This window comes from Miniopterus natalensis, chromosome 1 (genome assembly GCF_054644295.1).
Source record: "Miniopterus natalensis isolate mMinNat1 chromosome 1, mMinNat1.hap1, whole genome shotgun sequence".
In the NCBI taxonomy this organism is placed as follows: domain Eukaryota; kingdom Metazoa; phylum Chordata; class Mammalia; order Chiroptera; family Miniopteridae; genus Miniopterus; species Miniopterus natalensis.
This window is the reverse complement of record NC_142081.1, coordinates 122261172-122278430: the sequence shown is the minus strand read 5'-3', so window position 1 is coordinate 122278430 and position 17259 is coordinate 122261172. Positions and strand designations below refer to the sequence as shown.

Here is a 17259-nt window from a genome sequence, read left to right as displayed (position 1 = left end):
TTCAATTGTTTTTGAGCTCTTCTTGTTATTTTTGATTAAATCCTCAATGCTCTGACCTCAAATAGAACATACCAGGAGGCCAGCTCTCTGTTAGCTCTGCCATGTTCTTGTTAACTGGTGCTTGTATTTTTAGCATTAGCTTCAGTCAGTGGTTCCTTTTCAGGCATCCTTTTAAACACGTGTCTGTTTTGTGAGGGTTAATTAAAACCAGATGTTAAAATCAGATGGTATATTCTGTAAATCCACTCAGCTGGGCATATGTAAGCTGCAATCCATTGCAATACACTGGGGACAAAGGCATGGTGTTTCCGCCACCAACCCCTCCAGGTTGTAGGGTTTCTACTAGTTCTTCAGGTATCTCTCTTATAATATATAGCTCATGATTTTGACATATGGACTGATGAGGCTATATGTCAAATTTTACAAGTTTTGCAAAAGTTAATTTTCTTAGATATAAACTAATTAGAAGTAGAAATTCTCGTATCTCCTTGTTGGAGAGCATGCCCCATGTTGGGGACCATTGTTTCAGAGTTATGTGATGTGTCCCGAGTTAGTTGCTTCATGGCTTTAGTTTTTCCAGTATTGTTACGGAAATAACATGTGAGGAGCTTCACACCCACCCCAGGCCCCCCAAGCCTGCACCTCCAGCTTTTATGTTCTTTCTGTAAGTTTCATATACAAATATATGAATGTATAATTTTTCTCTAAAACATAAGTGGGAGCGTATTGAACACATCCTGCTGTTTTCGCTTCATACTATTTCTTGGGAGAACTTTCCAGATTAGCACACAAATATATTCAATAGTAATTTCATCTGGTATTTACCCCTCTATTTCTAGGTAATAGGCTTTCGTTTGTGAATGTCAGTTGCCTGCCGTGATAGATGATACTATAGCTCTCCTACTTCTTTTCTTTTCTCCTCTTATCCCTCCTTTTGTTTAAATAATACACAGCGTCTGGTTAAAGTAGTAGTCAGTATTGACCTTACTATGTCAAGGATTTTGAGTACTTTTTGTGAAATACTGAATTTGGTAATTTAGTATTGTGTGATGTTAAATATCACTTTAAAAAAATGATAGCCCCGCCCGGCTAGGCTCAAGTGGTTGAGCATCGACGTAGGATCCAGGAGGTCACGGTTCGATTCCCGGTGAGGGCACAGGCCCGGGGTGAGGGCTCAATCCCCCCCCCCGAGGGGGTGCGGGAGGCAGCCAATCGATGACTCTCTGATCATTGATGTTTCTATCTCTCTCTCTCCCTCTCCCTTCCTCTCTCTGAAATCAGTAAAGATATATTTAAAAGAAGAAACAAAAGATAGACTTGTTTCAGTTCTTCTTTGTAATAGGGGTTTTCCTCGCGGGTATAGTGGCTCATTGCTCTCCGTGCAGATTTCAGAATGAGACGTGGGAACGTGGAGTGTGGTGCTTGCTGACCCGGTGGCTCTCACGTGAGGGTAGTCGGGGAGCGGGCCAGCTTCTGAGTATAGCCCGCTGGTGGAGTTTTTCTAGGACCTTTCCTCCGGAGAGGAATCTTCCACTGTCCCCTGGGAGTGGCCATGGGTGTGCTCGCAGCAGAGCAGGGCAGGAGAGAGCAGAGATTGCCTCACCTCCTGTCTCCGGTCCCAGGCCTGCTCGGTACCTGCTGTTCTCAGCTCTGAAGCCTCTTGGGCTCAGTTCTCTAAAGAATCAATTCCCTGTTGGCCGCACACTTTCTGTTACCTGAACTCCAGGCGCTTGTTCTGCATCCATGAGACCAACGTGGCCATGGCCCTTTAGGTGGCAGCTTTCTCTCCTCTTTATCATTTAACAACCCTCTAGTTTTTTCCCTTTAAAGATTTGAAATTTCTCCTTTTCTGTTGTCTGCTCACCAATTTTCTTTGCCATGTTTGTTTTTTCCATCTCTCACTTCCTTCGTTGTCATTTTAGCCCTTTAGGGTTTCTAGGAGGGGTGAAGATAGAAATGTACGGTCCATTCATCACCTAAAACGGGTGTCCAGGGAAGCTGTATAAACTTCACAGTTGCAGCCTCCTCATATTGCTCTTTCTTGTGCCATAAAACAAGCTGCCCCTCTGCCCTGTTCATGGGAAGAAAAACAAAAGTCCCACCCTAACCAAATCAGGAATTCAGTGCTTCCCTTCTGGAATCTTAATATAGGTCTCAACTATGAAGTTTTCTGAAGAAATCTTTTTTTTTCTTAAATGCTAAACTCTACATGCCCATTCCCTGCTCTATCATGCTGTAGGTTTTATGGATCATGTGTGAATGATTGATTTTCTAAATATATGACTGTCTCTTACTGCTTTATCAGCAGATGTGGTCCCTGTCTGGATGTGTCAGTGACACAGCTGTTTTACATACCAGTTCCTCACCTTCTCCCTAGCCAGCCAGGCTCACTACCAGAGGGGTTTGGGAGTTTGGACCTTTTGGAAGAATTGCTGTCAGCCTGACATCTTCCAATCCCTTCTGGGAGCTTTTCTTTTACAGTCTCCACTTGGGGCACTGTACTTTCAGGGTGTCCTTGTCACTGGATGAATGTACAGAAAGACATCAGGAAGTCTTAAATTATTTTAGCGTGTTACATATCTGAATATGAAAAGTAAAATATGTTCATTTGAAACTCTCAAGATCAGTTTCTTGGGGGTGTGTGTCATTGCTAGCATTCCTGTCCTCTCCCCGCAGATGAATAAAATTACATTCATTCAACCTCCACTAAGTATTTGAGCGTTGTATTTGGATTTCTTCAGTTGCAGTTGTCAGAAAACTAACTTGCACTAGCCTAAAGGGGTTGATTGGTTTGTGTATCTGGGAAGGATGGCAGGAGATAGGCTGGCCTCAGGATCCACTGGGTTCAGAGACTCTAATGATGCCATCTCCACCATGGCTTTTGTCTCTGTTATATTGACTTTACTGTGTGTCAGCCTCGATGCCCTTCTGGATGGGCTGACGACATCATTACAGGCAGCTGCAGGCATGCCGTCTCAGTTTTGCACCCCTTCTATGTGTATATGTTGATGTCAACAAAGGACCAAGATCATGCAATGTCCTTGATTGTAATATTGGAGCTGTGGCTTCTCATCCTGTCTTTGTGCAAACTTTCCTACACCCATATAAACAAACACTTCATGAGGTCACCTGTTTCTTCTGAAATTAAGGGAACTCTGTGGAAAGTTGTTTTGTGATTCACGGTATTTGTGAGACCACCTCCCATGTACCAGGCACTGGAGCCCAGTGGTGGCTGAAACCCTAGAATGAGCAAAGTGATCCAGGGCAAAGGTTATAGGAAGTGGGGGGACCTGTGCCCAACTAGAGGGTACATTCCCCCTGCTGCTCAGTACCAGATGAGTGATTTCACGCTGGATGCTAGATCGTCCTGGTTTTCAAAGAAGCCAGAAATCCAAACCTGTATGTCAATTTCCTCAAGGCTGAAAAGAATTGGTAATTAATACAAGCATTTTCTAAATCACTGTCTGGGCCAAACAATACATCACTTGCAATCTCTTATCTTCTTGAACTCGTTTGAAAAGGTATAAAGCAAGATCAAGAGAGGTGGAGCAGTGTGTTCAAGATTGTGCAGTGAGGAAGTGGCAGGACCAGGTTCTATCTCCTGACTCCAGGCTGGGAGGCCTTATGAGTGGACCACATTCACATTGTAAGATCTTGTTTTCATTGGCAAAATTTTTCTTGAATTTTTAAAAGGCTGTATTACCTCCGTTATATCCTGTAGATTGTTGGCTGTATTTAAAGTTTCATATCAGATTCTTTGGTTCATGAAAGGTAAAACCTCAACATGACTTCATTCTTTTGGATGAGGTTGGCAGAGGGCCAGCCAGCAGGGAACACCCACCAGAAGTCTGATTGAGCTTGCAGATATCACGTTGACAGATGGTCTATGGTAGGGTGTGTGTGTGCCATAAATTAAAGATTCTTAGCAAGGGTTTAAATATTTCTGATGACATTTTAATTTTAGTCAAGTAGCCATTAATCAAAAGATTGACTTAATGATCCTTGTTCAACAGAAAAAGCCCCTTAAGTGTAATAATTTGGGCTTTTTAGTTTAATAGATGCTGGAATGACAGGCCTTCATGCCTGATTCACATCTCTACTTCGCTTTGCTATCAGAACAGTTTTATTTGGCTCGTTAAAATAAAGCATTACTTTTTTAGACATTTGAAGGTAGCTCACATTTCAAAAGAAGGCTTTAATTAAAATATACTTGCATCTTTGATTTTGTCTTATCTGCAAATGCAAAGATATTAACTTTAAAAAAAAAGGTCTTAGAAAATGAATAGTGATGGAGCAGCTGTAGAAAATTGAGCTCTTGCCTGAAGACAAATAAAAATACACTTCACAAGCATTTTCAGCTGCCTGTTTTTCCTACCTCTATAATTGACTCTAATTTGCTCTGCCTGCCCCTGTGATACCTCAGAACTTTCAAATTGCTGTTCAATTAGTAGTCGAAGTTGTAATGAGAGCCACACCATTCCAAGTGCAGGCTGAATGTTTGAGTCATAGTGAGACTTGAATTTTTAAAATTATTTCAACCTCTCCTAGCTGGTGGTGTTCAGTGGTTGAGCGTTGACCTGTGAACCTGGAGGTCACAGTTCGATTTCAGTCAGGGCACATGCCTGGGTTTTGGGCTCCATCCCCAGTAGGGGGCATGCAGGAGGCAGCCAATGGATGATGATTCTTTCTCATCATTGATATTTCTTTCTCTCCCTCTCTTTCTTCCTCTCTCTGAAATCAATAAAAATATATTAAAAAAATATTTCAACCTATATTCATTATAATATTATAAATTTTCAGATGAGAGCTTATGATCAAGTTAATTTTTTAAAAATATGGAACAAGAAATTGTAAATAGATATCAAATACATGGTAAAAGTCAGACAAAATTTTTTAGTTAATCTTTCTCCCTACCCGCAGTGCTTCAAACTTGCTAAGAAAATTAGTAGAGAAAGAAAGAGAAAATGGTGCCTTTGTGATATTCTTTGTTCTAAGAACATTATCGTTGCTATAGCAATATAAAATATGAAATTTGGTTTATAAACCAGTGGTACTATTCCCATTTTACAAACAATTGTATTACAAGAATTTTTTAGAAGTCCATTCTCAGGTATTTGGAAGGGGTGGCTATAGGTATTGCACTCAATTTGGATAATTCCTTGTGCAACAGCAGTCTACCTAATTTGTTAAAGTTTCTTATGATAACCTTATAGTTATTATGTTTCTGTTTCCCTGTTCCTCCTCAGGCTCCAGCTCCCCACCCCCTCCTGAAATAGTACAGATGTCTCTGGAGAAAACCCTGGGGAAGGACATGTACAATCTTGACTTTCTCCTTTCTGGGTCACACTGTGGAAAATATTTTCTTAGAAATGCACCTGAGGTCATTTTGTACACCTCGGGAGAATCAGTGAAAGTGTAATTCACATTTAAGTGGCCCCTGCTGTTTGTGCTACAGGAACAGGTGTCAGAACTTCCAGCTGTGCTTCCTTTTAGTAGCTCTGGAATACCCTCAACTCTCATGTCTTAGTAGCAGTTTTAGTTTTCTACTCGGTCACTTCCTAAAGCCCATGAACCCTAGAGCAGAAATGGTCGAAGGGAGGAATCCTTCTGTGCTTATCAACCATAGAATCCACAGAGGAATTTTGCTTTTTAGGATGAGTCCAGTAAGTGCTATTTTTGATATGATGAAGGGATATGGAGGGGGAAGAAGAGATATTTAACATTAATGGTGAATTTATATCACTTTTTTTTTTTTTAACTGTAAAGTCAGAATCCTTTCATAGAAGCCAGAAGCAATTGAAAAACTTGTAAAGCCTGGGGAATCTGGTATGACGTATTTATTTGATTTCCCTAAGAAACTAATTAAAGTTAAAATAGTACCCAAAATAATAGTCATGTCGAGATATGCATTACGATTTTTCCCCATTGGATCCTTATTGGTCTTGAATCCTTTGTGGTTTCTTGCCCAGGTTTATAATTCTATAGTCTGCCTACTTTATCATTATTATTATTATTGAAGTGTGTTTTAAAATATACACTCATATTTAAGTGGTAGGAATGTTGTTTGGGAGATAAAGTAAGCCCTCTTCAGTCTGCATCTTGAGATTCTGAGGAGGGATAAATGGGTCTTTTAAGATAATTCCCACTCTTGCCATCTCCAGTCTTGCTCAACCCCTGAAGGACGAGCTGCCAGGAAAACAGTTCCTCCCGCTCCTTCCTTCAGCCTTTATACCCAGCAGCGCACCCTGCTGGATGCCTCCTGTTTGATCTCAGCATGCCTTAATTTGTAGTGAATTGTCTATTCTAATTAGATTAAATATCTCAGTGTATACTACATTTAAGTTTTCTTTTTCGTTGTTTTTTTGTGGGGTATTTTTTGCTCCTTTTTGAATGCTTGGCTGAATGAAATCCACTGACTAATTATGTGTTAGTCTGGTACTGTAGTGTTTAGGGTGAGTATATCTGAATTAACCAAGCACCATTAATAATGCCTCACAATTTGTGAATGTATTCTTTTCTTGACCTAAAATTATATATATTAGTGAATTTATTTTTTAAATGTCTCAGTGTGAAATGGCTTTGTGGGTACAGCTCTGTATGTCTTAATTTCGGAACCATTACCAGCTGGGTCTTACGTATTCATTCCTCACCCAGTAGCTATTTATTATGCCCATTTTTGCAGCTTAACTGCAAACTTTGTTTTCTTGCCAGTGTGAATTCAGTGTTACATCTGCAGAAATGATACTCATTGCAATCAGCAGATCTGAAAAAAAAAACAAAAAGCACCTATGTTTTATAGTGTTGGAGGAAACTTGAGTGGGATAGAAATTTGAATGTTTTCCTGAAGAAAGGAACCAAGACATCTTTTCTGAGTTTGGCCATTTAGCATTTTAAAAGGAAAAGTCAACCAATATTTTCCCCTCTACCTGCGCTCTTTCCCCTCTCCCTTTCCCCCCAACTCTTGAATTATTGTACAATCAGGAACATTTGGGCACTTTGTAGTAAACCTTTTAGTCATCCTCCCTGCTCCCCTCTGCCACTGTGTCTGTTCATGTTGACAACAAAGCTTCTTTGTTTTATGTCTTATGTTGGGCCCCAGTGCTGTCCACAGTGACGCCCAATGGCTACGCAGAAAGGCAGAGTTGGTTCACACTTGTCTGTTTTGGGGGTGACTAGTGCCATATAAGCAGAAATAAGAGACCCTTCCCAGGGCACTGGTGACCCAGGCCACAGCCTCTCTGCATGGGGGTATTTGAAATCTACTTTTATGATCATGAGCTCTAGAGGATGTGACTATGACTGTCAGCACAAATAGAAAATGAAAAAAATATTTGCCAACGTGGTTTGACAACTAGTACTTCATAAGTATAAAGTGGTATCACACTTTTTTAATGAGTTTATTAAATATTTGTAACCTAAAGGAAGCTTAAATATGGCCTTAATAATAGAACTTGTGATTTTAGTTTATTAACTAACCAATAAAATTTTAATAAACTCCAAAAGCACTTTTACCTTCATAAATTTAAAACTAGTTGGATTTCATAATGCATGCTTTATTTCTATGAAATATGTATGTATTATTTCCCCCCTCAAAATAGTCATGGTTAACACAAATTGTTTGGTTTCCTTTCATGAATATTATATAGCATATATAAATATAATTATATGTGTGTGTTTTCTATGTAAGTATCTATAAAGAAAGAGAAGTGTAAATGCTTTGTTAATATGATGATAAACCATTATTAGGTTAGCTGCCAATTTTGAGGTAGGCCACATAGAATGATTGGGCTAGGTAGACAGACTAATAAATTAAAATTTTCGTAAACTGAAGACTTTGAAACCCAAGAAATTTGTCCTGAAATCTTAACATTTACAACCCATAACCCTATGTTGAATATAGAAATTAACAAATAGGATTAACTCAACTGTATTCAAGATGATAGGTCATTGTCGTTACCTATATTGCTCATGAATGTGAATTACAGACAAGGATATATTTCAGTTTGTGTGATGTCAAAGTAGTAGGCTAAAGGAGAGAGTTGTCCAGGAAGTTAAATGGCCTTTCAATTACTGGGCAGTGCTGTAATTAATACATTTTGGTAAAACTGATGGATGAATGGTGAGCCTTGCACACAACATGTTTATAGAAAATAAAACATGTTTATAGAAAAAGTAATATTGGGCCTCATGAGTACACTATTGAAAATATTGTTTACTAAATAAAAGCTTCTTTTAAGGGGTAAATCCTCTGGTTAGTGAAGTGTTCTTCCACAGGTCATTAAGTCTTGCTACTCACCTAACCAAGAGGTTTGGGGGGAGAATTTTTTTGGGAAAAGAGAAACCCAAAGGAAATCGTGAATGAAAGGCAATTTGGAAGAGAGGTAAAATGCCCGTGAAGTAGCTAATATAACCTAGTGCCAAGCTACTGCTTGATGATAGCGATGTAGATATACCAGGATGCCTTGTAATCTACAACATAAGAAAGTTGACTGTAGGATCTCTAAGATTCTCTTAATTTTATCAGTTTATGATTCTCTGTAAACCAAAGCAGAAGTGTAATCATCTTTGATTTCTCATCTCTTTTTCCTCTAGTAACGAAGGCCAGTCATTCTCTACTTTCTAGGGCACTCTGATTTGTGACTATGGGACTTGTAGAAATAACTAAACGTGTGCATTTTCCAGACATTTAAATGAAACACAGGTCACATCTCTCCGTACGTCCAAAGCCACAGTGGCTTCACCCCTCCCAGAGGCCCTTGCCCAGCCCTGTTGCAGTGGGCTCCTGGCTGCTTTCTTCTCTGCTGCTTTGTATCTCACTCTGTGTATGAGCCACGCCATCAACAACGGGGGAAAACTCTTTACATTGTTTTATATTTTATATGTTTTATATTGACTTCCCATTTCCAACTGGGTATCCTGGAATCCATCCTATTGCTTTTATATATATATATATATATATATATATATATGTATACACACACACACACACGTTGATTTCAGAGAGAGGAAGGGAGAGAGAGACAGAAACATCAATGATGAGAGAGTTGTCATTGATCGGCCGCCTCCTGCATGCCTCCAACTGGGGATTGAGCCCGCAACCTGGGCATGTGCCCTGACTGGGAATCAAACCGGGATCTCCTGGATCCTAGGTCAATGCTCAACTGCTGAACTACGCCCGGCCGGGCTATTCCATTGCTCTTTATGGTACATTTTGTGTCCTCTTTCTGGCACACTCAGCTAGCAAAAACCTCAAACCTGACCACAGCCACCCTCACCTCTGCACCCGCACCCGCACCCTGAGGCCGACCCTGTTGGAATATCACTCCATGAGTTCACTTGGCCCCCTACAAATTGACCATCCCTGCTCTGCCCCACAGCCCAGCCCCATTTCTTCCAGCTTGTTCCCCCACATTCTGTGGTCACTTTCTCTGTGTTCTCCCTAAGCCTCTGAACCCCCTGGCCTGCTTCCCACTCACAGCTCATGGCCACGGCTCCTACTTCGCAGAGAAAGTTGGAGCCAGTGGGCTGGAACTACTGTCTTCCCTCAGTAAGATTTGGCCCGTTGCGCACAACTCCTGTCCATGTTCTCTTGTTGATAAGGACTTGCCCCCCAGAGCCATTTCCTTCATGTATGCTTGGATCCCCCCCTCCCGCCTTCTCAGGAAGGGCCGTGGAAGTCAAAATTCTCTCTCAGGCCCTTCCTCCAGCCCTTTTCATCTCTCCCCTCTCCTTCATGTCCAGACTTCTTAAAAACTAGCCAGATTCAGTGTCCACGTTCTCTCACCGGATGACTCAGTCTGATTCCATTGCTCTGCTCCATCCAACCCCTCACGCCAAGGTCACCAGACACCTCCGTGTTGTTCAGTCCAGCAGACATTTCCAGGCATCACGCCACTTGACTTCTGAGAAGCACTCAGCACTTTGTTCCATCTTGTTCTTGAATTACCGACTCCTTCATGTCCATGAGGTGACTCTGTGCCTTCGTTTCTCCCTCGGTTCTTCCCTTTCTCCTTTGCAGGATCCGCCTCCTCTTCCAGCTGTTAACCGTTGATGTTCTTCAAGAGGGCTTGCAGGCCTCCCTGTGCTCTCATCTGTCCACTCTCCAGGTTACCTCCTTCGCGCCCGAGGAGGAGCTAATGTCTTACACACACATACACTCACACATTGTACTCCAGCCCCTGAGAACTTAAGATCCACATGTCCACCTGCCTACTTGAATCAACACTTAGGATGTCTCAGGAGCACATCAAATTGAACAAGTTCAAAACGGAACTCTTTTTTTTATTAAAGTGCTCTGTCTCTAAATGGGATCATGGTCTTTCCTGTTACACGGCCTGTGTTTTACCGCCTCAGTGTTGCTGGAACCTGCTTCCTTCATGGCGGCTGCCTCCACCCTTTGCCTGGTGCCTTCCTCCCTTGGAGCTCCCCAGTAGCCTCTTACAGCCCTCTTAGGCATGCTGTTCAGCCCTTTCCCATCACATGCCCTCTCGATTTCTGCACTCCTACCACGTTAACCTTTCATTTCTCCGGTTACCTGTGCCCCTTTTTGCCACTGGGCCTTTGTACCTGCGAGCCTACTTCCTGGCACCCCTCTCCACCTGCCTTCTCCAGTCCAGCCAGCCCCCCCTTCAGTCATCACCACCTGGTCTATGCCTGACATGCTTGCTTGTAGCCTGAAGTTCTTCTGTCTCCTGACACTTGTCATTGTTGAAATGTTACGTTTGTGCAATTCTTCAGTTAATGTGTGTGCCCCTCTAGACTGAAAGCACCATGAGGGTGAACACTGGTGTTTGGGCAGTGCCCTACCCAGAGTGGACACTCACACATTGTACTCATGAAAGGAATCGGTGTGGTAAATGCTCACGTTACACATTCCATCTTGGCTGAAAGCTTTTCATAATTTTTTCCATGAAACATTTTTCAGAGCAGGAACTATAAAGCAAAAAGGATTCAAAAGTATTTCTTTTCCTGCTTCCACAATGGGATTTGCTTTCTCATTAATTACTTGAAGCATGGATGTGATAGAAGAAATCATTATTTTCTCGCCAACTTTTTTCTGTATAATTTAGTCAAAGCAATATGAAATTGATTACTCCTTAATTTTCCTTGCCACCCAGTAAACTTCCTTTGTTTTACTTACACTTTTATTTCCACAAAATATTGAAAAATTCACTATCATCAGCTCCATTCTAATTGTGCTTATTGTCACAAGACTTGGTGATTAGTTTTGATTCTCTCTTTTTTTAACTTTGATATTGCAATGCTCGTATAAAGATGTAAATTTAAATTTTTCACAGATATACTTTGTGAATTATTTAATATTGTAAGATACTTGAGTAAATTGAATGGGAGAGATTATATGATTTTAAATTAGTCTAGAGTTTCGTTAAGTGGCAGTTTCATACATTTTTACTCACCACAACATGAAGGAAATTTTAATTAATACAGAACAGGCTAAATGTGATGTCTGGTTAAGTTATTACAATAATTTGATAGGAAGATAATTGTAAATTGGCCTTGCACAAATGCAGTGAATACAGAGTTATCCCAGGAAAACCACTTGCATGGGAAGGTGATATAGATCATCAGTTTTTACGAGTTAAGGATTAACTGGTGGTTGTAATTAAGGTTGTTTGGGGTATTATAAAGTGATTATAGGTTATAATGTACTGCAATGCATTTTAAGGTATTCTGATCATTTTATTACATAATTAGATGATATTTGCTGTTTTAAGCATCTGCCACTGTTTATATCTTTGCTTCCAAAACTGTGCCAAGGGGCCCTAGGGCATCGCAGAAAATGCAGCAGGAGTGCCACAGGGTATTGCAAAATTTCAAGAGTGACGTGGTGACACTCAATATCCACAAGACACTATGCAAACTACTAGCTTGAGGGAGTTCACAATTTCAACTTAGATTGTACCGCTTTCCTTTAAATGATGTGATATCTTTGAGAAGCCGGATTCTTAATAGTTGTGTAAAAACAGGAGGCATCCATGAAAGTCAGAATGGATCAGGAAATGAGGGTGGTTTGATCATAAGGTTTGCGTTTTTGTGCAGTTCCCAGCACAACAGAATTATATACTAATTAGTATATGCATTAATCATATTAATTAAAATATTAATACAATATTTATTAAATATTAATATAAAAGGTATTTTATAAAATATGTCTGGTAGTTTGCACATATGTTTTTCTTTTTTTCCATAGTTTAAAAAATTATTAAAGTACTTAATTTTTAGAACAGCAGTTATTTAACATGATTGAAAAATCAAAAGCATAAAAATGAGAAGTCCCCCATCTGGGTTGATGGCAGCTCCATCCTTCTGGTTGCTCAGGCCAAAGCCTCTGAGTGGGTCTTGGCTTCTGTCTTTCTTATACACCACATTCAAGACTACAGGAAATCATGTTGGCTCTGCTCTCAAAGTAGATGGTCATCCTGGTCAGAACAGGCTATTTACACAGTTACTCATAACTGGTCTCCCTAATTCTGTGGCTCTGCCTGCCTCACCCCACTCCAATCAAGCTTCCCCCTCTAGTAATCTTTTGAAACCCTAAGTTAAGGGAAATCATTGCTCTACCACCCAGAATCCTACAACAGCATGGAGTAAAAGCCAGTCTTTTCAGTGATCTCCAGAGCCCTATAGGACCAGCTTCCCCCCTCTGCTCTCAGCTCTTCCTATTCCACAGGTAATCTGCTACAGCCACACTGGTCTCTTCCCAAGCACACCGGGCACTCATGAAAGCTAAATCCCTTATCTCTTTCAAACCTTGGCCCGCCCCAGCCTACCCTATTTTTAATGCATCAGTGATCCCCACCCACATACTCATGGGCATGTCCTAGCTCTTTTATCCTGCTTTCTTTTTTCCATAGCTTTCTAACATAGTAGATAGTTTACTGCCCACATTATAATTTACTAAGTTTATTGTTTTATTTTCTGACTCTCCCCACTACACTATGAGCTTTAGGAGGACAGGCATCTTAATGTGTTTTGTTCAACAGTATATCCAAAGCAACTAGATGAACACTTGGCAGTAATAGGTGTGTAGCAAATATTGAATGAAGAATGTTCAATTTAAAAAATCTATATCATTCTTAATTTTTTTGTCTGTTTGAACTGTCAGTCAAAGCATACTCAAATCTTCCTCTATAACGATGGACTATCCATTTTCCCTGAGGTCCGAACAACTTTTGCTCTATACTTTCAGGCTAATTAGGTACTTATAAAATATGACTCTTATCTTCCTGGCTGATTGAACCATTTATCATTATGTAGAGACCTTCTTTATTCTCAGTAATGCTTTTATCTTAAAGTTATTAGTTTATCTAATATCAGTAAAGGTAAGCTAGCTTTTTAATAATTTTAGTACTATTTAGTATATTTTTTCGGTTCCTTTTAACCTTTTTGAATTCTAATGTTTTAGTGATGTCCCTTGCATATAGTTTATAGTTGTTTTTAATTCATTTTGAGAATCTTTATTTTAACTGCTAGTCTACTTATACCTATTGTGATTATGTATAGATCCAGATTTGTTTCTATCATTTACTTTTTATATGTCCCACTTTGCAGTGTTTATTTTTTTCTTCTTGTGTTCTTTTTTGGTTTTGTTTTTTAAAAAAGAGTTTTATTTGTATTCTTACTGTTTGTTCTTTTCCACTAGTGTAGAGGTTATGTATTCTGATTGCCATTAAAATTTTACCTTAAGTTAACAACTCTCCTCCTGAACAATACATGAGCACTGCAACTAACCATCTGCTCTCCAGCTTACACGCTGTTGCTTTTCAGTGTTTATATCTGTCCTTTTTAATCCCATGAATTAAGCATTATTACTTTATATAGGCAATGTTTACTTACATTTATCCATGTATTTACCTATTTATTTGCTTCCTGATTCTTTTTGTATCTCAGACCTTCCACACTTTTTCTGAAGTATATCTTTAAACTCTAAGTAATATGCTTCTAAATCTTATAAGTTTCTTTAAATTCTGTTTTAGGTAAGTTGTCAGTTTTTGTTTATATGAAAAAGGCTTTATTTTGCTCTTATTTTTTGAAAGATAGTTTTGATGGATACACATACTCTATTTATCTATATCTATCTATCTTTTTGGATTGATTTTAGAGAGGGAGGAAGGGAGAGAGAGAGAGAAAGAGAAACATCCATGTGAAAGAAATACATCTATTTGTTGCCTCCCACACACACCACAACTGGGAGTTGAACCTGCAACCTGGGCATGTGCCCTGACCGGGAGTCGAACCTGCAACCTTCAGGTGCACAGGACATGCTCCAACCAACGGAGCCACACCGGCCAGCGCTCTATTCATCTTTTATGTGAATTTTTTCCAACACTAGGAAACTGTGAGCTCAATTCTGCACTGTCTTCCTGGAGATAGCCTCAGACCCCACAGGTTAAGGACTCAGTCCCATAAGACTGCTCCCTTTTCACAGAGTCCACTTGCAAATCCAGGTTGTCACTTGTGCTTCTGGCTATCAGTTGATGTTCCCAAGGTTCTCCTCATGTTCAGTTTGCTAGAGCAGCTCATGGAAAACATTTACTTATATTTACCATTTTATCATAAAGAATGTTATAAAGAATCCAGACAAAGAGGTACATAGGGCAAGGCCCAGAAGGGTCCAGAGTGCAGGAGCTTCTGTCCCCCTGGCACTGGGCTGTACCACCCTTCTGTCGTGTGAATGCCTTCACCAGCGTGGAAACTCATCAACTCTTGTTGTTCAAAAGTTTTTACAGTGCTTAATCTGCCGCATACCCACTTCCCCATTCCCAGGTCAGTGGGTCGGGCTGAAAGTTCCAAGCACTTCCCACCTACAGAGTAATAACCTGTGCCTTTAATTTTATACTTTTCTAGATCAATGAATTGAGCCATGTTCAGATCCCTGTTATGTTGATGCCAGATGACTTCAAAGCCTATTCAAAGATAAAGGTGGACAATCACCTTTTTAACAAGTAAGTACAAGTACGACTTTTTCTAGAACTGATGTGGCTGCCTGGAGTATGATTTTTGTGAATTTCTGTAATCACATTATTTTTCAATGGGTGGGTGTAAAGTTTTGCTGATGAAGTTAATCCTGTGATAAACAGAACCATCTGTCATTTTCACAAAAGCAACAGCAGGCCTCCTGGGTAACATCCTTTTGCCATATGGCATATTATTCTCTATGAATAGCTTATATGTTAACAGTGATATTCTCATTACAGTTTAGATGTTTCAAGCTGCAAATTGCTTGGATTTTTTTTTAGCAGCTATGGACCTCAGCTATATCTTACACAAAAGTCTCATAGTGATTACTTTGTGAACAGAAATGATGACTTCATTGAAAAATTAAGAATTAAAGTGCATTTTTATAAACATAATTGGACACCATGTTGGGCATTAAGACTATTTCTCCTTCACTGGAATGTCATTTTAGACATCACTCTGGAGCCCCGTATATGGTAGGCAGTCCATTGAGAGCTGGAGATACAAGGATGTATAAGAAATGGCCCAGCCCTTAAGGGGCTCGCAGTCAGGCAGGTGGTTGAAAACTGACACATATACAAATTACATACTATAATTTAGTGCGCAAAGTACCACGGCAGAGGAGTGTGTGTGTGAACACAAAGGAGGAAGCAATTCTGAATGAGTGGGATGAACCCCAAAGAAATCCTACTCAAGGGATTAGTTCTGACATTTCTTAATGGGGCCATTGTACCACTGTGAAGCTCGGGTGTTAATTCTCCTCATAATACTGTTTAGAGGCTGACAGTTTAAGGGGACCTTTTCTGTGTGAATTTAGGTTGTGGTATTTATATAAAATATAAAATAGGTCATTCAGGGAGTGAGAGCAGTCTTGTTTGGTAAGCTTATATCCGCTAGTCACTGAGGATGAGTGTGGCCCTTCCCTGATGTCCACGCTCTTTACTCTGCCTTTTCCTTGAGGAAGCAGCTGTGGCACGTGGTCAGGATTAAAAGATCATATAGGCCAAGTGCTCCTAGGTGGTGAGAGGACACAAATGTTATCACTCCGATCTTTCCATGCCCTGGAACTTAACTGTGGCTTGTACTGTTGACCCTTGAACAACAGGTTTGAACTGCACTGGTCCATTTATATGAAGATTTTAAAAATATGTACAGTACTGTAAATGTATTTTCTCTTCCTTATAATTTTTAATAAGATTTCTTTTCTCTAGCTGACTGTATTGTAAAAATACAGTGTGTACTAGACATAACACACAAAATATGTGTAAATCAACTGATTATGTTATCGGTAAGGCTTCCAGTCAACAGTAGGCTATTAGTTAAGTTTGGGGGGAGTCAAAAGTTACATGTGCATTTTCAACCGCATGGGGGGTTGGTGCCCTAACGCCCATGTTGCTCAAGGGTCGCTGTAGTTGTTCTGGGAAAGGCCTCTGTGCCTTCTGTGGGGGGAGCTCCAAGCACTTCCCTGGCTACTCCTAGAACTAGAGTGTGGGATAGTCAAGGCTGGTTAACTCTTTGTGTATCTGAGCTTTATTCCACAATATGCTGTTTCAGAGAAAACATGCCGAGCCATTTCAAGTTTAAGGAATACTGCCCGATGGTTTTCCGGAACCTGCGGGAGAGGTTTGGCATCGACGATCAGGATTTCCAGGTGAGTTGCTTTTGTAACGTTGCTTCAAATGGGCTTCATTGTTCCCTGCGCTCTGTAAAATAGGACTGACATTTTTGTCATTACAAGTAATTATATAATAGTAATTGTTATATTACATATTAATTTTCAATGACTTTTTCTGAAATAAAGAGTTCTTTCAGTTAGCAACCCCTATATAATATGATCTCAGTAGCTGATAGGAAAAGAAATTATTCTCTGGGAAGAGAGCAGGCATGTGAGAGTTTTACATATGCTCGCATTTCCAGCTGAAGGTGTTCTGCAGCAGAAACTCTTTTCGATTTCTGCCGTCAGATGTATCATCAGCCTGTGCAAGTGTGAATGTGTGCGTTGAATTCGCATTTCCTGTATTGTAGAGGCCACTTAGGAACCCTAGAAATTTATTCTTGTTGGTGCTGATTTGCTGCTTTTCAAATTGGAGAATACTGTGTCTTGCCCGTAGCATTTTTGTCAGAGGCCATATTCTGGGCACTACATTGTGGCATGGCACAGTGACCACAACCTTGTCACCATCAGGAGCCCACCAGTTCCGGGAACGGCCTGTGAACAGACAAATGTGCACTGCTGCTTTTCTCCCCACATTTGCCTGGTTCTCACAGTGTTGTCATATC

At 40.2% G+C, this 17259-nt stretch overlaps 1 protein-coding gene across 1 annotated transcript in view; it reads left to right on the top strand.

Annotated features, from left to right (window-relative positions):
* PIP4K2A (phosphatidylinositol-5-phosphate 4-kinase type 2 alpha) overlaps positions 1-17259 on the top strand; it is a 162019-nt gene that overhangs the window by 81635 nt on the left and 63125 nt on the right. Inside the window, exons 2-3 of the mRNA XM_087825484.1 lie at positions 14869-14966; positions 16534-16630. Coding sequence (XP_087681610.1) covers positions 14869-14966; positions 16534-16630 — 195 coding nt within the window. The remainder of the gene's footprint in view (positions 1-14868; positions 14967-16533; positions 16631-17259) is intronic.